Raw genomic sequence first — 23,782 nt, forward strand, 5'->3', positions numbered from 1 at the left:
AATAAACATCTCTATGTTACTAGATGGTAGTTTAGCGTTCATCATTTAGAAAAGGACAAATTAAGCAATGCCTGCTTTACATATTACATCTTGGTATTGGTTTTAATCTTGAGTTTGATGAACAATTCATAATGATCTATTTCCTACATATAGGCAATCCTCAATTACAAGTTTGTTTAGTGCCTATTCGAAGTTACAACAGCACTGAAAAAAGTGATTAATGACCGTTTTTCACACTTACAACTGTTGCAGCATCTCCATTGTCACGGGATCAAAAATTGGACGCTTGGTAACTGACTCATATTTATGATGGTTGCAGTGTTCCAGAGTCTTGTGACCATCTTTTGTGACCTTCTGACAAGCAAAGTCAATACGGAAGCCAGATTCAATTAACAACTGTGTTACTAACTTAACAACTGCAGTGATTCAGATAACTATTGTGGCAAGGAAGGTTGCATAATGGGGCAAAAGTCACTTAGCAACTGTCTTGCTTAGTAACAGAAATGCTCAATTGTGGTTGCAAGTTGAGGACTACCTGTATAATAAAGCATAAATCGCAATAGATAGGATTGAAGGTATTTCATAAGTCTTTGAAACAGCAGCCTGATCAGATTTAAAGCCACATATTCTGTAAGGAGAGTGTAAACCTTTTGCTCTACATGCAGTGGCAGTTTTGTTCTTAGTTCCGACAGAAGGTTTCTACCTGGAGAGTTTCATATGTCGGGAGCGGGGCTGAGATGGAGTTCCAATTTTTGTTGGACCAATTACATGACAACATTCCTGTTATTTGATTCCAGTCTAGTTCGTTTCCCACCTGCCATGTATATGAATTGCATTCACATTTTTATCACTTATCAATGGCCCATCAGTAAATTTTTTATTTGAAATTCATCGTCAGCATTAATAAAACGACCTTTGGGAAGTCTCTTGCCACCACCTTTATCGCAGACGTGGAAAAAATAATAAACTTTATTGTTTTTGAAGATTGGGCAATGGCTGTAATAAAATATTTTTATTGTAGGAATATTGATTTCCTATTGGAATTCCTGTTTCTTCTTTGGATAGGAAGTTTGTAAGGAATGCCCTGAGATAATAAATATAAACCACTATGAAATTTCCACAAGTTGCATACTTAATATACTCTTGATATTAACTTGCATTATTTAAAATAGTTTGAGAGTTGGAACTATTAAGCTACATTGATTCTTTTAATCATGGATTCAGTCCAGGTGGACAGAGCAGTCTTATCCTTCTTGAACAGCTATTTGATGGAAGTAAAATTAAAATCAAAGTGTTCTTAGACCAGCATGCAGTAATCCTCCTACCCTGTGAGCAGCATGCCCTCAGTAGATTTATGGAAAACTCTGTGGCACTGAAGAATCACTATCCCAGGGAGGAGATAGGAGAGTGGATCTCAAGTCTAAAAGGATCTGAAGTTGATAAGTGGACTCTGTACTGAGAAAATCTTAAAGACTGGTCTTAAAAAAATACCTGAGATAGCCAGTGCCCCTTTAGTAGTAATGGCTTTTTTAGGGTGGCTCAGTATATTAGCAGCTTCTACTTCCCATTACATAATTGATTTTTTGGGGTATCCAAGTACACCTCACCAGACAGGCAACTGTGGGCAGGCAATGCTTCAGCAGTCACACTGAGAGGACTTGAATGGACAAAGCCATCAGTTCACGCTACTCTGGCCTGCAGTCATGCTTTCCTGTTTCATAGTGGTGTTCCTGACATGTATTAGTTTCTCTGTTGTGTTTCAATTTGATCTAAATATCTATACTCCTATTGAGCATTGTACAGAAATGCCAGCATTTCCCTTCCCTTCTGGTTACTGGGTGGACTTTCCACAGCCACTTTGGAGGATGTCTACATCAAAGGACAGCAATGTGTGATGTAAAACTTGAAATCCTGCCCTGCTTTGGAGCAAGTCTCAGGCATTAAATGGGTTGTTTTTATAATGCTGATACATAGTGCTCAGAAAAATCAGTTCACTTGTACCTATCTGCATATGCACCTTGTGAACCAGCACCTAGGCAAGTAATAGCTGATTAAAGAGAATCATCACACAGTTGTCTAAGGATAATTAGACAATCAGTGAAATAGTTGAGTTTTTTTCTTTTTAACAGATGAAAATCGACAAGTTTCCACTTCTAACCCTAATAAAAGAAGAATAAAACTAAGGGCTTTTTTCGCCAGTCCTTTCCGCCAGACAGGAAGGGATCAAATTTGATGGACATTCAACAAAGAGCTACAAAAGGTCTATCAGGGGACACCATGGTTTCCAAGACTTACTCATGGAAAGTAGCTAGTGCTTGCTCTCTTGGCAGCAAAGGAGGTAGAGGATAAGACTTAGGGAATTCCAAATCAAAGGCCACAATAGCCACTATATGGATAGAACACCTGAGGAGCATAATGGTCAAAGCTCAAGAATGGATTGAAATCTAGACAACAGTATCTTAAGCCAGCTTAATTTCTAGGCAATTTCACCATGTGAAACAAGTAATTTAAGGTTACCATGCAGAAGAGCCCTTTGTCTAAATTCACTTCTTTTAAAAGTAGCAGCAGTAGCAATCACGTTTCATTTCTAAAAATATGGTACAGTGAGAAAAATGAACTTGAATCAATGAAGCAAATGTATGAAAGGAATAAGTTGCTTCAAGTCTTATTCTAAATAACATTCATACAGTTTAGCTTTAGCTGACACTTTATTCAATAGTGATGGGTGTACATAATGCTAGAAATGCACAAGACAAAATTTTTCCAGGTTTAACAGGTTATGGAATTTGGCAAAAATTCTGACACACAAAGAAGTAGTTGGATATATTAAAGGTAACCCATTTGAATTCTGTGGTTAGTAGCAGCATGTTTGAAAACAAAGCTAAATACATTTCATATGTGATTTGAAACTACACCCTACATCACACATTTACAAGAAGCCTTTCTGGGAGTTCAAGTGAGGTGCCTCATATTTTGTTCCCAGACACCTTACAGATTAAAATGTTCTTTAAGAACTGCCTCTCATCATTAATGGATATGTACCAGCTCCTTAGAAACATTTGATTCAGATTAATTCTGCTTTTATGTTTGAATAAACAAGAGTTAACAAGCTGTTGTTGTTAAGGGAGAAGAGAGGCATTTTGGACAGTACTCTACCTAGCTGAACATGGTGTTCTACAGGAGTTGTGATCAAATCTCACAGAGACTATGTTCCATATGTCCTTAAAATCCACACTATACTTCTAAAACATGGCATCTGTGAAAGATTGAACTGAGTGTATACTTTGCTGTGTGGGAGGGAGCGGAAGGATGCCAAGTATAGCAGTATAAGGTACAGCATGTATAAACACTTCTCATTGGCACATGGAAAAGAACCTTAGCTGACACTGATTACATTTTGTTCAAAAAGGAAACCCAAATATTGCACCACTTTGTTCGCATGCACACACCCCATAAAAAAATCAAAACAATCTAAACAGCTAGGGATCAAATAGGGGTATCTACCTCTGGCTTCCAACTTTTAAGCTTCGGGACCAAAAGTGTAGAATTGTAGAATACATCAGTGAGAGTTTTGCCTTGTCAGCTTTCTCTTTTAGGAACTAGAGAACATGAAGGGAACCATTTTAAGATGTCAGTAAATTCAGGAATGGCCTATGCCATCACAGAAGTGCTGTTGTGAATTACTGTCTTTTTTCCACATTCTCTGCACATTAAAGAACATATTTTGCAAGAAGGACAAGTTAATCCCATCTCATGATATGATATTTTTAGAGAACCACTGCACTACTGAGGTAGTATTAGAAAAGGCTTTACAACTTCACTGAACTGATCATATAACTTTCCTTTATATCTATGCAAACAAAAATTTAAATAGCATTGTTAGGCAGTGGCTCAGTATCTAAGGCTGAAATATGATTAAATTTGGGGCATTATTCTTATCTTTTTATATGCCTAAAATACCTAAGGAAATTTGATGAACTTTCTTTTTAATTTTATGCTCTTCCAGACAAGGGCTACTTAAAAATAAGTCTGCATTTTCAATTGTATGGTTCCAACCCAATGCAGAATTTTGCTATGCTGAATTCAAATTGTAAATATAAATTCAGAAGTACAGACTGCATGAGAACAGAACAGAAAGGGGCACAAAATTCAAACTTAAAGGATTCACCAGGTGTATACATGTATTATGTATGTCAGTACAATAACAGTGATTTTCCAAGATCACTGTGACAAACATCAGGAAAACTAGAAACATAATAGGCACTGCAGATATTTTATGCATAAATATAATCTAAAAGCTATTCTGGATATTTAGAATAGTGTAGAATCCATTAGCACATAAAATTAATCAAAAAATTAATCATCTGACACAGCAAGCAGTCTATGCACTAACAGATGATGCAATTTACAATATTTCAGGTAGAAAAAAATATGCTTGGTATAAGTCTACTGACAATGCAGTTGTCACAACAGACACAAAACAAATCAAAATGTAAAACAATTTTTACCAAGTATTTTCTGGCTTTATTTCATTGAAAGGTGGCCAACTGAAATTTGTTTAACATTCCTGATTAATGTATTAATGAAGTAAAAACAAAGCAGAACATGTATTATTTGGACTGTGACTTTAGCTAAAAAATGAGCAACTACTGAAGACTTAAGAAGTGAATTCACACAACCATTATTGTTATTTTGCAAGGCTTTTCACAATATCTCTAAAATATTTCTCTTATTTTCTGTTATGAATTGAAATTCACATGGTGAAACAAAAACCTCATTTTCCAATTAAATCCCTACTACATTTTTAAATATTTCCAAACTACTCATGAAGAATACAAAGCACTTCTTCTATTATTAACCACATTTTGTATAAATTCATTATGCAGTTTTCAGTGGAATAAAATAAAAATGTGACCATTTAGTGAAATAAAACAAGAGCATGCCAAGAAAATTAATAAATTTTCATTTTAGGAGAAAATAGTATTAAAGAAAGGCAGAGTCAAAAAAATAGAGTTTTTAAGTATAATTATTCCAGCTAAAAGATAATCAAAAGTTACATATGACATTCTCCAAGTTGCATTTCCTGGATTCTACATATGTTTCCCTGTGTTTCTTACATATAAATAATTTTAACCATAGTTTTAATGTAATTGATTACTTGAAGTTTGTGATAATTAGCCAGTTACTAGAAGTAGTGCCCCAAAATGGAGCATTAACAGGAAACGGACAAAGGCAATGGTGAGAAAATTTACTTTGTTTAACCTTATCATTGTTAAAATGACTGAATAGGTTTCCCAAGAATATTACGTTATATTCTTGTTTTATATATATATATATAAACATTTAAAATTTGACAGCTGATTGCTTAAGCATGTTGCAGAATTTGCCAAAATAAACATTTTTTTCAGTTGATTTACAGTTTAAATAAAGATATCCATTTCCAGGCACAACTTGAATACTAGACATAATAGTAATGGGAGTCTCTTGGAAGACACAGATATATACTACAGGAAACAACAGCACCCAAGAATGCTACCAAAGTACATTTTGTAGTTTTTTCTTTTCTTAGTTTTTTATCCTCTCAGAAACAATATAAATTAAATTAGCAGCAGGAATACATAGGAGATTTACAAGTAAAAGGCAAAATCATCAGGAGCCTTCTGCCGCACATGAAATATTATAAATGAGACAGAGCATTGCACAGTAGAATATCTGGAAGAATCTAAGATCCCCTGTCTTGTTTACTATTTAGGTTTTTCAGAAAGTTCAGCATTTGAGTTTGAATAGAAAAGAACTCTGCTGATCAAATGAATATTTAAAACTATAACAAGTACTTGCATGACAGTACAATATGAGAGGTGACAGTAAAATAAAGTGTTTTATTAATTTGTTACAACTTTGTGAATCAAAACTTTAAAATATGTAAAAGTTTTAACTTGTGAACAACCTGAATTTCTACTGAAATAAAAAAGTGCAAATAAACAACCAGCATTTTGGACACACAACTTCCTCAAACCCTCACAGTAATCCGCCTACACTTTGTAATTAATTTCATTCACAGTTTTCTTCCAAGGCACTAAAAAGAAAATAAATTTTCTAGGATAATTGTAATTTGTTTTACACTGCAGTTGTAAAACACTACAGTAGTGTTTTACACTGCACTACACTAAAGGAAGAATTACTGAATTTCCTTTTGGTTATCTATAACTTAGAACTCTCTGTCCCCTCCTAAAAAAGCAGAATTGCACAACTAAGGAGAAGGTTGACCAAAAGTCAGACTAGATTAAAACTGGGCCAATTCCAGTATTACTTCTAAAATCCTTCAATATTTTGTAATATATTTTTGGATCCATGTTTACTTCTCAAGCTTTCAAACTTTCAACAACATTTTCATATATGAGGCTCTTCTATTTAAACAGATGCCTTATTTTTATTAAAGAAACACATATATAGGCATTATCCTGTCCAGTGCAGATTTCCCTCTCATGTTCTAATCTAATTACAATTAACATCCCCAAAGCAAGGAAAAGAAATTATTTGAGATCATGTAAGAATAAATGCATGAAGATGTATGTTTCTGAACCCTTATCTTCCTAATAGCCCATACTTGAAGACTAACTACTGTGGTATTGTAAGCACTTGTAATTTTCCACTTTTATGCCTTTTGCAGCTGGCAAATATTTGATGACTTATGAATGTCAATCCTGGAACTTTCGCAGAGCAGTGGAAAAAGAGTGGATTAACTCTCCAAGGAGCATTATAAAGTTCCTGTAACAAAATCACTAGCAATATAAAAACAAGTGTTTTACTCTTTACATTGGGGTGGAAAGAATTTGTGGATGACAAATTCATAAAACGGGCTGCAAGGAAGTCCAGTATTACATTTTGTATGGCATTTGGCCATATGTCTTCAATGACTTGATTTTAAACTCAAGTCCTAAGATCTCAAGGTAAGTTATAGGAATGTTCAGCATAGTAGATATGTATCTAGTTGTTATTGTGCCCCAGTCAAAAGTGATGCTAGAAGTGGCCCCTACTTATGCTTCTGAGATCATTTTACATCTACTACATAAACCATTAATTTTCATAACATTTTTTTGGAAATCCAGACAAACATGCTTCAAATCTTTATATGTCAAGAAAAAGCATATACACGCACCTTAATTACAAGTGAAGGGGCACCATTGTAAACAAAGGTCAGTAGCACAGTGGTACAGTAGATTGTCAAGAAAACCAATACAAGTGAAATACAGATTCATTTGCCTTGCATGTACATTATTGCCATATACAAGGAAGGAAATCTGTAAACTCATAATTGTGAAGATTTATTAATAAGGACCGAACAACAAGTGAGTGCACCATCAACTTTTTCTAGCTCGGTGTTTGCTATAGGGATCAACATGTGGTCCTTCAGTTTTTCAAATACCTATTAGGAAAGAAAATGAAAAGTTGTTACATTTATGCATCTTCTTTTTTTTACTGAATCTTCATCACTAGTTTAGAAATTTTCAGTCAGAATTTTGTATTTCTTAGTAGAAAACTCTTAGCAAATACTGGCATCTGACTGACCTTCATTTTTGGAAACTAGCAAGACTAGGTCTGAACAGTCTTTGAATGTAATGGCACCAGGGAATCCCAAGACTATCAGCTAGATTAAGAACCTAGAAAAATATCCTGGAAAAAGGCCATGGGAAATCACTTCTATTCTGTTGTTAAGTCAGCTGTATTAACGTATCCATGCAATCAATAGGAGTCAAAATCAACTTGAAAGGAACCTTTTTTTTTTTTAAACCTCAGAAAAACAGTTCAGCCTCAAATTGGATTCTCTGGATCAAAACTGGAATATTGGACATTTAAGTTAGCATGTTAATACACTGGAGGAGATGGGAGAGCAAAGGACTGATAAATGTGCTACTGTTTCATATTTTAGTTTATAAGTCACTGATATGTCATATGGACTGAGTAATGCTGACTTAGATTTCTAACAAAATTATGCCTCAAGTGATGGAGAATTTGTGACAGAGCAATCTCATGATTTAATGTCTAATAACAGCCTGCATAATGTTTATCCCATGCTTACTTACTTAAGATATTAATAGTGGAGTTGGGGAACAGAGTGTTTTATGTGGTTACACCACAATTCTGTACTTTTGCTTCAGACCCAACATGTTGGGCAATAAAAATTGTCAAGCATAATCATAAGCATATTCAGTAATATCAAGATTGAATAAGTAATAAAGACCTCAAAGTAAGCTTTGAGTCAGCCCAAATTATAAAGCCAAAGTTCAGGAGAAATGTTAAAAGATTTACATTTACTATGTTTGTTGGGGAGTGTCAGTAAGGCAGGGGTCTCCATCCCCCGGACCAGCACATTGTAAGTGCGCACAGCTTGACTCACCCAAGTCAAGTTGTGTGCGCATGCGTGTATGCACCAAACTACTGCTCACACAGCCTGGTTTCCTTCTACCCCCACCAGCCAGGCCGCCAAGCCACAAAGGTTGGAGATCGCTGCAGTAAGGCACAAGTAAGTCAATGTATACATGTAGGATCTCTATCATCTATCTACCTACCTACCTATCCATCCATCCATCATCTGCCTGCCTATCATCTGTCTATAGTATCTCTGTCTGCCTATTGTGTATCATCTAAGTCTGTACAATTTATTCAGATATCCAAAGAAATGTTCCCTAGAAACTCATATAATATGACATCAGATCAAATGCTTCATTTGGGCCCAAGTCACTTCCAAACATATTACACTCAATAACACTAAATGATTGCCAATGAATATGAAAAATGGACATGTTCAGCTTAACACTTTTCTGGCCCAATTGAAATAATTTACTTAAAACTCAGAGAGTGACTCCTCTGATATGCAATATCATCACAACCAGACTAACAGAATACTGGGGTACACAGCATTTCCATGCTAAAAATAGCAAAGCATACACACATATTTCTGTATGGCATAATTTGATGAATGTTCAGGAAAACCTTTTTCATTTCAAGAAACTCAAAGCCTAAACAACAAAAAGAGAATATGGGAAGCCAAAGAGTGAGAGCCAGGTTGTGAATAAAGAATAAAAAGGTAAAGGTTTCTCAATCATGTTTGACTCTCTAGGGCCGTGATGGCGAACCTATGGCACGTGTGCCAGAAGTGGCATGCATAGCCACTTCTGCCGGCACACAAGAGGTTGCCTGGAAGACCCCCACTGCGCATGTGCTCCCCCAGCCAGCTGATTGTCGGGTATCTGCTGCGCATGCGCGGGGGAGACATGTTCATGGAAGACGTGCGCATGCACAGAGGCATGAGGCATGCTTGCGTATGTGCAGAGGCGTGCAGTGCAGGGAGGGTCTGCACGCTTGTGCAGGGGGTGGGAGGAGTTGCGCACGCATTGCATCATGGGTGCAGGCACACACACATGTGCACACACTTTTGGCATGCAATGTGGAACAGGTTAGCCATCACTGCTCTAGGGCATGGTGCTTATTTCTGTTTCTTGGCTGAAGGAGCCAGCATTGTCCGAAGACAATTTCTGTGGTCATGTGATCAGCATAGCTACCAAAGGCACACGGAACGCTGTTACCTTCCCGCCATTAACTTATTACCTATTAATCTACTTGCATTTGCATCAGAGGTGGTATTCAGCAGGTTCTGACCGGTTCTGGAGAACCAGTAGAGGAAATTTTGAGTAGTTTGGAAAATCGGCAAATACACCTCTGACTGGAGATTTTACAGTATCCTTCCCCTGCCATGCCCACTAAGCAGAACTGGTAGTAAAAAAATTTGAATCCCACCACGGATTTGCATGATTTCGAATTTCTAGGTGAGCAGGAGCTGAGACAAATAATGGGAGCTCAACCCACAGTGTGGAGCTTAGGTCTCAAACCCAGGCTGTCAGTTCAACTGAAAAGCTCAATGTTAACTACTGAGCCCCACCCTCCGAATAACAAATATAACCAACAAAAATCTGGTAGCTGAACTGGAATTGTTCTTAATTCAGAATCTGATATAAGCAATGGAGAGTTGCAATTTACAGTTTGAATCCCTTATCCCAGGGGTATCAAACTCACATCATCATGGTGGTGTCACGTGATATATTGGGACTTTCCCCCCTTCGCTAAACTGGATGTGGTATGGCTAGTGCATGATGCATCCAGCTGACAGGCCGGGAGTTTGACACCCCTGCCTTATCCCAAGTAAAAGTTTAAAGTGATGGGTGGCTTAATAATTGCAAATGGTCTAGCAAGAAGCAAGGACTTGATCAGATCTTCTGCACCCCGGGATCGAAAAAACAAAATATACAAACATATTTTGTACCATGACATGTTATTGAGAATAGTTGTTTTTATCTTCATCCAGATTATATAAAAGTCTGTAGTTGCGGCATTCTTTCTTAGCAGCAGTTCCATAGGGAACAAAGGGAGAGGGAGCAAAAAAGGCAAGATGGTGGAGGCTTGACCCATTTTTAAGTGCATCGTAACAACACTTCTACCACCTAACCTTTTTTTGCCACTCCTGCCGCCTGACATTGCTGATTTCTATTTACCAAATTCTGTTTAGTACCATGCATCCTCAAAGTCCACCAGAATTGGTTTTGGTTTTTTTTTTTTTTGCTACTTTCCTTATTTCAGTAGAAGCAGTGTTTGGGGAGGGGGGGGGAGATTACAGATTCAATGCTTCTCTCCCAAGCAATCTTAACTTAGAGCTGATCGGCATTTTATAAGAACAGGTCTAGCATTTTTGCTGTTACCTTTGCACTTTCTGGATACTCCTCAGGGGCTCGGTGCAACAAAACATGACCTTTTCCAGGAATGTTTAAATACACACAGTTTGCTGCTGCATCATCAGGAACTGTAAGTTTGTCATAACGGTGGTCACTCATCTGCTGCATTGTCTGTTACAAAAAGATAAGTCAGGATTATATAAAACAGGGTTTCATTACTCTTCAGAAATTAGGGAGAGAAATTGTTTTATTTTTAAAAATCATATCAAAAACTGTTGTTGTGTAATGTGACAGTTCCCAACAAGAAATTCACCTTATACAGGTTACAGGAAATAAAAGGAATATATACAAAAGTGTTTCTTAATACAAATTCCAGGATGCTCAACATTTCTGAAAGGCGAGCATGTTACTATCTGGAATTCATTAAGCATGTTTTCAAACTTGGAGTTGTCACAACTGATATACATTTGTACATTGAATATTTACCTATAAAATTAAGGTATATAAGATCAGCCATTGTGAGTAATTCATAGGATTCTGCTTTATTTAGACAGAGTTGCTAATAGAATCAAATAGTCCTACTAACAAACTCACAAACTTTTCATTTGTGAAAGGCATCATATTTTTTCCTAATAAACAGTTTTGTTTTGTCCCATTTTGTTCTTTGGGGAGGAACATTTCAAAGTAACCTATATTTGTCATATTTGAGATTTCAGGAACACATCCCCTCAAAGAAAAAGTTGGACATGGAATAAAGGAATTAATAAAATGTATCCTAGTTTTACTTCCTAATTGAAGGTTTCAAGAATAAACAGTACTGAAAAAAATATCAGGCTGACATTTCGGCTCAAGTTAGTTTTCATTAAAATTAAATACCAATGCTACTTAGCCACCTTGGTCTTAGAGAAAAATGTTGTGTTCTCATAAAAGACAGGCATAGATCTAGATTTCAAATGTTATGTCTTATTAGTTCAGCACTAGATTTTACTTGATCTTGAACAGTTTAGATAAAGCTAAAGCAAACGGGCCCTTGATAATGATGTTCAGTATGACTTAAGAACAATTCTCCATTTTGAACAGGTCAGGTCTGTTTGTAAGACACAGTTCTTACAACAAATATTTAGCTGATATTCTTTGTCCTATGCACAGGAGAACCCTTACACACAACTTAATTTTTTTTTCTGTTAGAAGAGTTAACAATATTCTCATGCAACAGTATATTTACACTGCCCATTGCAAGAAACAAAATCAGGATCCTGCATACTTGCCCACTGCCTTTTGTATATATTTTGGTGAGGGGGAGAATGCTCTTTCTTCTCTCAGCTGGCAGGTTATCCTTGATATCAAGCTCATTTTCCCCCTCAATTTTCATTGGTAGTCAAAATGTAATAATATGCTAATTATGTTAATTGTACAAAAAGTTTTGTATTTTTAGTGTATTGTCTTAGTGTACAATGTTTTGGATACGTGTATGCTTGTTTGTTTTTTGTTTATACTTTAGTTTTAACCATATATAAAAGAAAAGCAAACTTCTAAACTTCCAGTGCACTATTTAAAGGGAAAGACAAACAATGCATGTCAAGAATTCAGGCAAAAGAGGGGAAAAATACCAGAAAGAAGACTTGCAGTACCATGGACAGATCCTTAGGTGCAAGAGATTTGGTGCAAATAATATAATGCCAAAAAAAAAAACCCTCCTATTTCATATTCCATTTATAGAGAAGGGTAAGTTCAGGAGATATTTTCAAAGATGATTATCTCAACAAATAAACTTCTGTCTTTAATGACATTTGCTGTTTGAGGTAGGTGCTTCACTCTGCCAAATGGTAGGGCTAATTCTGCTTGCATTACTTGCATAAAGATAATATACAAATTTATTAACAAATACAATGATGAGCAGCTTAATTCATTGGGTGACAATGTTTAATTTCTATGCCTTTTGTATAATGGGTATATATTTGTGTGTACATGTCCTATGGGTATATATGTGTATATATTGCACAATAGGCCTTTGGAAATATCCATAAGTAAAAAATGGCATGTAATCTTTTAACAAATCCATGGAATTTCTAAACCCCAGAGTCTCATTAGCCATGTTGGAGATTGAATCATAAATATCCTGTGATGAATCTTAAGCAATGTCTTACATTCCTGAGGAAATGTCATCATTGTAACAGAATTTCATGTTTCTTTACTAACTAAAAAGTTTGTGTGGTTTTCCTACCATTGAATTTTGACAATATCTTATATAATGTAAAAATTATAATCCTCTCTTTTACAATAATTTCCCAAAATCACATATCCTGTAAACCTAGGATTATCTGTATGTGTTAAAATTAAACATATAAAGATATTTTATTCCCAGGTAGAAAAATCTTATAAGATAATTTTTCCAGTATAATATGCTCACATTTCTTTATGATGTATCAATTCTGAAGGTAAGTAATTGCTGGTACGATGCTATCATTAAAACAGAGCAGACTTTCAGTTTCAAATTTAGATAAAACAAACCAGCACCACCTTTTTTCAAATTTTCTTCTTGCAATTCTACTCTTCAGCTAAAGCTATACACATATTTGATCTTTCAGATGAGCAACAGAGGAAGAAGGTTATACAAGCAAAAAAACAAAACAAAACAATACCTCATGCATTTGTCACTCAAATATTGCCTCTAATTGTCTGCATTAAAAAAGCAGTTGTTAAGTTTCCCGGTCTTGAGGTTGGTGGCAAAGTTAATGTTCAGTTCTGAAGAAGAAGAAAAGGCCCTTTGTTGTCTTAGAAATGAAAAGATAATTTAAATAAAAATGATCAGTGTATATACTATGTATAATGACTTTGGAATAAATTCAACTGAACTCACTGGGGTTTGCTTTGGAATATGTTTATGTAAGGCCAAAATGCAAGTCCTGAAAATACATTCCCTTCAAGTTTCATGCTCTTATGTATGCTGACATTTTCACCTATGAAGTAGATAAATCCAAGAATCATGCAACTAGGAGGATAAATTATGCAAAGTTTGCAAATATATGGAAATATAATTTGTTCACATAATGCAGGATCCAATCTGGATCATTTACTGGGAACAGAGGTTTAGTCTTCCAAGCTGTCTTCAGGAACTTCTCTCTACCTGAATGTTTACATAATGTATACAAATATTCTAAATTTTGATTCTTGGAGCAAAATCTGAATTGGCTTGCTTAAGAATTCATAAAGGACACTATTAGCTCTGTCCATAACTCCATCCATCTGCTTATAATTTACGGTAGCATAATACTGATGTATCAATTCAGAAAAAATAAGAGTGAATTTGGTCTGAACCAATAGGCTATCTTTACTGTAAATGAAAATAATAATAAATAAATACAGTAAATAAATAATCCACAATTGAATTTTTAATGAACATTTTATGAAAACTTTCAGGAATGTGTTTGATTCAGCTAGTTTAGTCATTTAAACTGAAGGCACAAAAATAAAATACATTTTGCCTTTATTTACAGTATACAGTCCTTTAGTAAAGTCATCTTCTCTTGACAATAGTTTCTGCAGCTTATACATGAGTTTTCTTAAAGACAGCAGCAAATTAAAAATTGGACAATGAAATAGCCAATGGGTTATCTTATGTATTTTTTTACAAATCAAGGGATAAGGCTCTCTTTAATTATTTCCATTTTTTAAAACATTAAAAGGGACACAAATTATTACTTTGGGCCCAAGACAGATTTTTTAAATTGGTCTAGACCTGTAATATATATCAGCAGATCTGTTTAACAAAATTTAAGGAAGAAGTTTTTTCCTTCATCTATTGCTCATTTTAACTGCAGAGGGAGGGAGGGAGGCAGGCAGGCATCGAATCTATAAGACTAGATAAATTTAATTTTTATGCTGCAGGTTTTGAGTACCTGCCATATTCAAATGTATAAAGCTGATGTACAGACTTGGCATATAAAGTTTATATTATCAAAAGTGCAAGTGCATTTACGAACACTTATGCAAGTAATTATGGGTTTTGTTGGTGAAAATGTAGTTCTGCAAACAAGACTTCTTTCTAGAGCTATTGTGGTCTTCTTTTACCATGATGGGCATAAACTAATTTTCCTTATAATGTTCCCAAAACCCCCCAACAGGAAATGTAACCCATCTCTCCTCAAATCTTTCTCTCGGTCAGCAACTAAAGAACAGTTGTAACAGATTGGAATAATGTTACAGAAATACACTGGCGATAGAAAAGTTTGATCACCAGTGATTAATTTAATGCAAATGTCAACAGAACAAAAACAATGAATATTCATTTTGCCAGATCATGCTATTTGTAAGTCGTACTTTGAGGAAAATTTCCTTGTTTGTAAAGATTGTAAGAATCACAAATTCTTTTTATGTGAGTCTGATTTCCTGCCCAGAAAGATCTTTGAATGACGGGTTACACTAGCATTTCCTGCATATTGATTATTTCTGGGAATTCTCTCTCTCTATGAAGAATCATTTTGCTGCATATTCCCTAAAGCTGAGTCATGAGTTCTGATGTCTAGCAAACTAATCTGCAAACTCTCCAATCTAATTTTTCTTATTGTGTTTTGTAAAGTATATTTTGCCATGAAAGGTCTTGAGTAACAAGTAAATGCATTAAAATGTGATTAGGAAAGTTCCTAAAATAAGCATCATATTCCTCTATCAGTTCATCATCCTGGCTTTTATTGTGAGTTGAGATCCATTTCAGGAAGATTACTGAACAATATTTTAATTGAGAAATGAAATACAACCACAAAAGATCTTATTTAAGCTATTTTTTTTTCCAACAAAAGCAGAAACACATGAACAATTTGCTATGTGAAAAATATAGCAAAATTTTACAACTTGATAATGCTCCAAGCTTGGACAGATAATCTTTTCATTAATATGAAATATTAAAATCAAATCTGTATTGCTTTGGGCATATCTGTATTATAAAAAAAGTTAAATTGACTTTTAAATCAACAACTAAATGTCAAATTGGACTGACCTACCTGCACCAAAAAAAAAAATCATGACTGAATTTAAAAACTGGCAGATATCATCATAAAACAAATGACATCACAAAATGCAAAACAATGAAAAGCTGACAAAGCAAACCAGTTGCATTAAAATGCAAATCTTATGAAATCAGGAACAACCAAAACATTTGGTCTGATGCTCAGAAAACTTTATTTGTTTCATCTTCTCTTTACTATTCAGTCTCAGGCACTAAGCGCCAAATACAATGTATGACGACAATTGAGCCCAAAATTCCTGCTGCTAAGTGGGACATTTGTTAAGTGAATTTTGCCCCATTTTGCAACTTTTCTTGCCACACTTGTTAAGTGAATCACTGCAGTTGTTAAATTAGTAACACAGTTGTTAAGTAAATCTGGCTTCCCTGTTGATTTTGCTCATCAGAGGCTCACAAAAGGAGACCGCATGACCCCGGGATACAGCAACTGTCATAAATATGAGTCAGTTGCCAATTGTCTGAATTTTGATTACGTGACCATGGGGATGCTGCAATGGTCGTAAGTATAAAAAATGGTCATGTCACTGTTCTTCAGTGGCATTATAACTTGAACAGTCCCTAACTGAACTGTTGGAAGCCGAAGACCACCTGTACTTTATTGTCTAATCTGTAGGCAAGACTACCATACTTATTAATTTGCTTTTCCTGGAGTAGTCAATTCCAGAATGTGAAGTAGGGAGATTACTAGGTATCTTAGTCCTGGGTACCTTAAATTTGGGGTCTGCACCTTCATTTTCTGAAATTTACTTGAATGGTAGGAGGCAGGGCAGGCGCAAAGGCAGATTCACATGATGGTTGGCATCCTGTCCCACAGTCAAAGCCAGCTGGTGAACCCTTAGCTCATATTTCCTTCTTTATATTAGACACCTCTAAATAATATTTAAATATTTTTATTAGGTCCTGAATATAGGAAAAGTTTCCCCCCAAAGCAGACATCAAGCTGTCTGGCTTTGACTTCCACAAGAATTACAGATATCGCTGCTTGTTTTTATGATCTGAAGCTGCAAGTATATATTTCCAAAATGAAGACTTCTCCAGAAAACACATTTTTGTGCTCTTTGCCTAGATCATCTCTTCAGACAGAATATTAAAAAGTCTACTAAATATTTTTTAACTTACACACCTCTCATCTCCTTCTTTGTCTCCTTAGATTTCCAGAAATAGGCATTTTTGTGGTGATAGTTCTGCAGTGCTCTTAATGTGCCCTGAGCTGCTTTGCCTCATTCAAATAACCTTGAGCCAAGGTCACAGTAATTGCTCAGCATTAACTGCTTCATAAGAAGTCCTGCAAAAAGAAAAAGCCTATCCAGGAAAAGGCTCAAGGAAATGGCTAAAATTGTTGTTGGGCTGACAATTTTTTTTTAAGAATGAACATCCTGTTTCTTGGAACATGCACAAGGGAAAAAATAGGAAATTGATCCTCAGAAAAGCAAAGGAAAAGAACAAGAGGAACAAAGTTCCTATTTACGTAAGTCAAGTTGACAGCTACCTCAACTTTAGATGCTTAAAGATGCGTCACTAAGAGGGTCCAGGAATTCTTTACATTCCCACAATAGTTGTACTTTGGAGCAGAGGAATGCCTATATCGAACGGTCATAGATCAGCATTGGGAAGGTGGGGTATATTCATTAAAAACATAAAGGATACATCAAGACTAAAAATAAAAAATAAAAAGCTAGAAGATATACTGTAAAACATATAAATTAAAAACTACAAGTATGTATACAAAGTGAGAATCTAAAAGAAGCAATAGATTATTATATGCATGCATAGGGAATTATAAAAGGTTAGAATGTGGAAGACTATCATGTTATGAAACATTAATAATCTGTGGCATCCTAGGCGCTCATTAAATCTAGTATATAAATTTGAGCCCCAAGCACAAATCATCACCCAATGAATGGGCTGTGTATTTTAATTATCACCATTTGGATATTGGTTTACAATTCTATATATTACAAGACAAAGAAAATACTTTTTAACTCAATGATTTAATTAATATGTTAACACAGCTATTGTATTATTTATCTTACTCATTACTTGAACCTAAAATTTATTAGAATTCTAGAAGGCTGCTTAAGAGGGAGTACCACAATCTCAATACCTATAAAGATATGTCCACGAATATACTTTGCTTATGCCACGCAATATATTTAGCTTTTATAAATTATAGCAAGAAGTGTCTACCCTTTCACAACTTTCACAAAATCAGATATAAGCTTAATTTTCAATACAGACAATTCATGTATGTAGGTGACCGAATATTTCTCTGAAAAATAAACCCAGAATTTAGCACCCTTGCATCAAAATAGTAGGAATAGCACTATTGGATCAGGTTTCATTTAGGCAATGTAGACTTAAACTTCTCCCACTATTGTCCCTGCACAACTGGGTGTGTGCTGTCCTCAGCTCAGAAGTAACCCATCAAGACATCAAGACCCAAAACCCTTATTCCCATGCATTGTTTACTTTTGTCAAGCTTTATTATATAAAGTCATTTGCAAACAAGACTGAGTCAAGTTAAAGAACAATGGCAGAGTAATTAACATGTTGAATGAAAACTTCTTCTGAGAAAGAGTTCAGGAAGGGGAGAAAGAAACAGCAGCTGCATGGAAAAGTCCTATTCAAAAGCGATTAGTCAGGTCTTTTACATTTTTACCTCATTCTTCATAATTACATGTTAGGAGAAATTAGTAATTTCCTGCACTTTCTGTTTATTTCCTGTTTATTGTTCCTTTTACCTTGATAATAGAGCAGCTATGTACCATGGCATTTTAAACTAAAACTTGCACCTTTCGGTAAGATTTGAGAAGAATCTCGATAATTTATTAAGGATTATGAATTAGATAGATAGATAGATAGATAGATAGATAGATAGATAGATAGAGATAGAGATAGAGATAGAGATAGAGATAGAGATAGAGATAGAAATAGAGATGGATATGGATATCTCCATGGTAGCACTGTATATCACTGTATACATTTTTTTAACAGTCACTTGCTTATATTATGTTTGTATAAGGATAAATTATGACAGGAATGGTTCAGATCCAGCTGGAGATATACATTTCAAAGAAGCAATACATCTTAACTATAGTTAAGATTTTCAACTTAAAATTATGCTAAAAATTCTGTCTCATTAGGAATTTCACTCTAGTCATGAAAGGAATTTTTGTTTATTTGGTTCTTGCATCTGTTATTTATGTTCTATACTTCGTAGCCATCTTATTCTCCTACTATAAATATGGCCTGTGAAAAATTATGGTTCTCACAAATTTAGAAATGGTATTACTGAAATTAGCATCTTTGGCAACAGTCTGTTTAGGACATACCAAAATAGCAGTAATCAACCACCACACTGAAGTATGCTACAAAATTTATACATTATGGATAAATATCTTACATACATCCCTAATAAAAATCTTGTCAAGCCCTGTTAGCTAATGCCATTTTTTTATTATATTACTTTAATATCCCATCTTATAAGGTGAGTCTCATCTTTATTCCAATAACAAATCTATCAGGCACATTGCTCTGAGACATTGTGACCAGCATGGATTTGTCCATGTGCTAAGGAGGACTTGAACCTGAACTCCATTTTGCCAGGCCAACATCTTAACCAGGTTTAAGCAGCTTTAAGGAGAGCTATTATACAATCTACTCAGATGTTTCCAAATCACACCATCCATCTTTATCCAATCATACTAGCAATAGCAATAGCACTTAATACTTATACATAGCTCCATAATGCTTTACAGCACTCTCTGAGTAGTTTACAAATGTCAGCATATTGCCCCCAACAATCCGGGACCTTATTTTACCAACCTTGGAGGGATGGAAGGCTGAATCAATCTTGAGTTAGTCAGGATCAAACTCCTGGGTGTGGATAAAGTTAGCCTGCAATATTGCATTCTAACCACTGGGCCATCACAGCTCAGTATTCAGTACTGTTCAAGACACTTCTTATTCAGGTTCTGGTCATTAACAAGTCTCTATTTCTTCCTCTCTCATGCCAAATACCTAGACACAGGACTGATGATAAACAACAACACTGACAAAAAATGACTTATGATGGTTTTTCACCAGAGGTGGTATTCAGCAGGTTCTGACCAGTTCTGGAGAACCGGTAGCAGAAATTTTGAGTCGTTCGGAGAACTGGCAAATACCACCTCTGACTGGAGATTTCACAGTATCCTTCCCCTGCCACGCCCACCAAGCCACACCCACAGAACCTGTAGTAAAAAAAATTTGAATGCCACCACTGTTTTTCACACGACCATTGCAGCATCCCCATGGTCATGTGATCAAAATTCAGGCACTTGGCAACATATCTATGACCTATAAATTTTTGTCTCAATTGGGGTCATAAGTCAAGGACTATGTGTACCACATCAAGTGTACCACACTTATTTTATGGAATATTTCACTGGCTATAAGCAGAAGGAAAGAGCAAAGGAAATGCTTGTGTGCATCTGTGAAAAAAGCAATATTCATAAGAACTTTTATTCAGTCCTTTCTGTTTAGGAGCATTGGTTCAACTTTGCTGAAAAACCCTTTCAAAAACAGCTATGGGATACTCTACGCTGCTCAGTCACTAGATGGAGCCATCTATATTACTTCTTATTCTTGTGAAATCTGAACTCAATCTTTGCATTCCTGGATCTAAATTCTTTTTAGTCAAAAGAGGCATTATTCAGACCTTCAGGCACTGTTCCTTGCCACACAATTTGTTTCTGCATTTTGTGGATGGCACATTCATCCAAAAATCATCATTATCATCACTACTATAGGGCTGTATATTTATTTGCATACCCTTAACAAATAATAACATGCTAATGCCAAGTATGCTTTCATTAGAAATGAATTTTAAGTTAGGACATTGTTTTAGGAAACAGTCCTCTACATTTTTGTGAATGAAAATATTACTTCTGTTCCATCTGTTATATGAAGAAGGCTTTCATCTTGCCTATAGATAAATGCAGGGTGGTGTTAAAAGGTGCATTATTTCAAATATTTCATTTCCAAGCCACTCTAGAAATAAGCATCATACTTTGAAATGGCCTTTAAGCTGAATGGTCAGCCAATGAAATCTTTCAGAACTGATAAAACATGACTGCAAACTAGATTAGGCTAGCTAATTTCCTATATTTGATACACTTTTAAAGCCATTTTTAAGATGTCTTTCAAAAAAAATGCATTAAGGTAATCTAATTAAGATACTTTTCCAGGAAATACTGAGGCTGACAACCTAATGACACTGAAATCATTTGAAATTCTAGTCATAATGCAGAATCGAGGAGTAACCCAACCTGTGCAGCCCTTCCTTCATGCTACCCAGAACAAATAGTAGACTAACTTCTTGAAAACAGTTATTACCAATACACATTGCTTTCATTGTTACCAAATAATAGGGATGCAAGGGACCTTGGAGGTCTTCCAGTCCATCCCTTGTTAAGTATGGAATCCTCATACAATTCTGGACCAATGGTTATCCAGTCTTTTCTCAAATATCTCCACTGATGGAGCATCCACAATTTCAGGTGGCAGGCTGTTTTTTGTTTGTTTGTTCACTTAATAGCTCTGACATTCAGGAAATTCCTCCTTAGTTCAGGTTTAGATCACTCACTATAAAAATTCCACTCACTGATGTTTGTCTTACCCTTAATTTTAGCAAGAATAAGTCTCCCTGTAATATGTCAGAAGACTGTGATGTTGTCTCCTCTTGGCCTTCTTTTCTTTGAGCTAAATATACCAAGCTCCTTTCACTGCTCTTCATAAGATTTAGTCATCAGGCCCTTTACCATCTTGTTGCTTTTCTCTGCACTCTTATAGGTATATTTTATAGTTCTTCTGAGTTCTGAATATAACTCCATTAATCCCTAACACCATCAGAATGTGGGGCACAGGCAGACAAGCACAGACTCTACAGCACAAGTATAAGGTCAAACAAAACTATAGAACAAAATGTAATATTTCAGTTATCACTTCCAATACTTAATTTCCGCTCCAGTGTGACCACACATAGGATATACAATATTTTGTTGCAATGAGAACCCAACCAGTTAATTTTCTTCTGCTTTTTCTGTTGCATTACCCAGCATACTAGAGTGCACCTCTGAAACAATGCCCTCTGATGAGACTTGGTAGGTATGTCTTTTCTATTGTGGAACCTTCAGAAACACATAAAAATCTGACTATTTTCTTGGACTTCGGGCCTGGGATGAATGGAAAGATATGAATAGAGTGATATGAAAGAAATTTTCTGGTTCATCTATTGACGCTTTGGATTTGACTGAACTTGTTCATTTTGTTCATTTTTATTTATTTATTGTACTTCATCCAATTTGCAATATTTAAGTTGGGCAGCTAATACATTTTGTAAGTAAATAAGTAAATCAGCAAGATGCCGTAGCTCAATGGCCAAGACTCTGAGCTTGTCGATCAGAAGGTTGGCAGTTCAGCAGTTTGAATCCCTAGTGCCACATAACAGAATGAGCTCCCGTTACTTGTCCCAGCTTCTGCCAACCTAGCACTTTGAAAAGCACGTAAACAATGCAAATAGAAAAATAGGGGCCATTTGGTGGGGAGGTAACAGTGCTCCATGCACCTTCGGTGTTTAGTCATGCCGGCCACATGACCACAGAGACATCTTCGCTGGCTCTTTGGTTTAGAAACGGAGATGAACATCGCCCCCTGAGCCAGAGATGACTAGCATGTATGTGTGGGGGAACCTTTACTTTTACCTAAGTAAATCAAGAGTCCATTGACTTCACTCCCGAAACAGGACTGTTATGTCAGGTTTTTTCTCCCTCATATCTGCAATCAGGGAGATTATATTTATTCTCCATGCTTGCTGCTATTCTAATAATGAATAACTCTCTCCCCTCCCCCATTTTGTGATTTTATTTATAACTTTAGAAACCTGTTTATTGATATAAGCATGCACTGAACCCTATCAGGCTCAATTTGACCCTTCATTTCAAGTTTGTGGAGACCAGATTTTTTTTAATACTTGCAGTCTATCCAGACTGTTGTACATATTTTTTTTTTACAGAAAATACTGCTATGCACACAATATACATATTATGTTTACCTTGAGGGCTTTCTGCGCAACTTCACTTGAACCAATAGCAATGAGGTTTGGTCCAGCCATGCTGCAAAAGCTTTTCAGATGCAAGGAGTCAGCAACAGGGACTGTAGAAACAGCATAATCCTGTATATAAATGAGGTGTTTGCAAAATAATTGTTTAGATTAATCGTCTTATACATTAAACCAATTACGTAGCTAGTCCTTGACTTACAACCATTCATTTAGTGACCATGCAAAGTTGCAGCAACACTGAAAAAGTGACTTAAGACCAGTCCTTGCATGAACATCATAGCATTCCCATGATCACGTGATCAAAATGAAGGTGCTTGGTAACTGGCATGTATTTGCAATGATTGCAATATCCCAGGGTCACATGATCAAAATTGGTGAACTTCCCAGCTATCTTCTGACAAGGAAAAGCAATGGGGAAAGCTGGATTCGCTTAAGAATTGTGTGATTCATTTAACAACTGTGACAAAAAAGGCAAGACTCACTTAACCACTTAGCAATTAAAATTTTGGCCCCAATTATGGTTGTAAGATAAGGACTATCTGTAAATTGTACTTTTCAGTGTCTGAATATCTGCATATATTTTGAAGATAAATGAACTCAGTTCTAGAAACACTTCACATTTCATTATTTTAGAAAAGAAGCAAAAATGAATTATTCCAAGAAAAAATTCATGTACATTTACAATGTATATGAATTTTACTAACATCATCTAAAATAAATATATTATAATGTTGGAAAGCATTAAAAGCATCTATTTTTACGAACAGGAACCAGAAAAAATAGAAATCAGTATGATTTGTAAAACAAACTTATTGACTTTCTGTAAGTTAAAACACTTTTGGGACACTGCTCATTCTATAAACGTCCAGTGAAAATAAATTAAATTCGGTGAGTTATATTATTAGAATCAGTTTAGTATTATAATACCTT

The 23,782-nt window shown here is 35.5% G+C and overlaps 1 protein-coding gene across 1 annotated transcript in view; it reads right to left on the reverse strand.

Annotated features, from left to right (window-relative positions):
• Window positions 1–2,695: 2,695 nt before the first annotated feature.
• The window catches only part of DDAH1 (dimethylarginine dimethylaminohydrolase 1), a 67,230-nt gene continuing 46,143 nt past the window's right edge, over window positions 2,696–23,782 (reverse strand). The window contains exons 4-6 of the mRNA XM_026674154.2: window positions 22,844–22,963; window positions 10,755–10,898; window positions 2,696–7,426 (exon numbers count right to left, since the gene is read on the reverse strand). Coding sequence (XP_026529939.1) covers window positions 7,310–7,426; window positions 10,755–10,898; window positions 22,844–22,963 — 381 coding nt within the window. The 3' untranslated portion in view covers window positions 2,696–7,309. The remainder of the gene's footprint in view (window positions 7,427–10,754; window positions 10,899–22,843; window positions 22,964–23,782) is intronic.

This window comes from Notechis scutatus, chromosome 3 (genome assembly GCF_049901735.1).
Source record: "Notechis scutatus isolate UNSWTSFEM ecotype Mainland chromosome 3, rNotScu1.2, whole genome shotgun sequence".
Classification (NCBI taxonomy): domain Eukaryota; kingdom Metazoa; phylum Chordata; class Lepidosauria; order Squamata; family Elapidae; genus Notechis; species Notechis scutatus.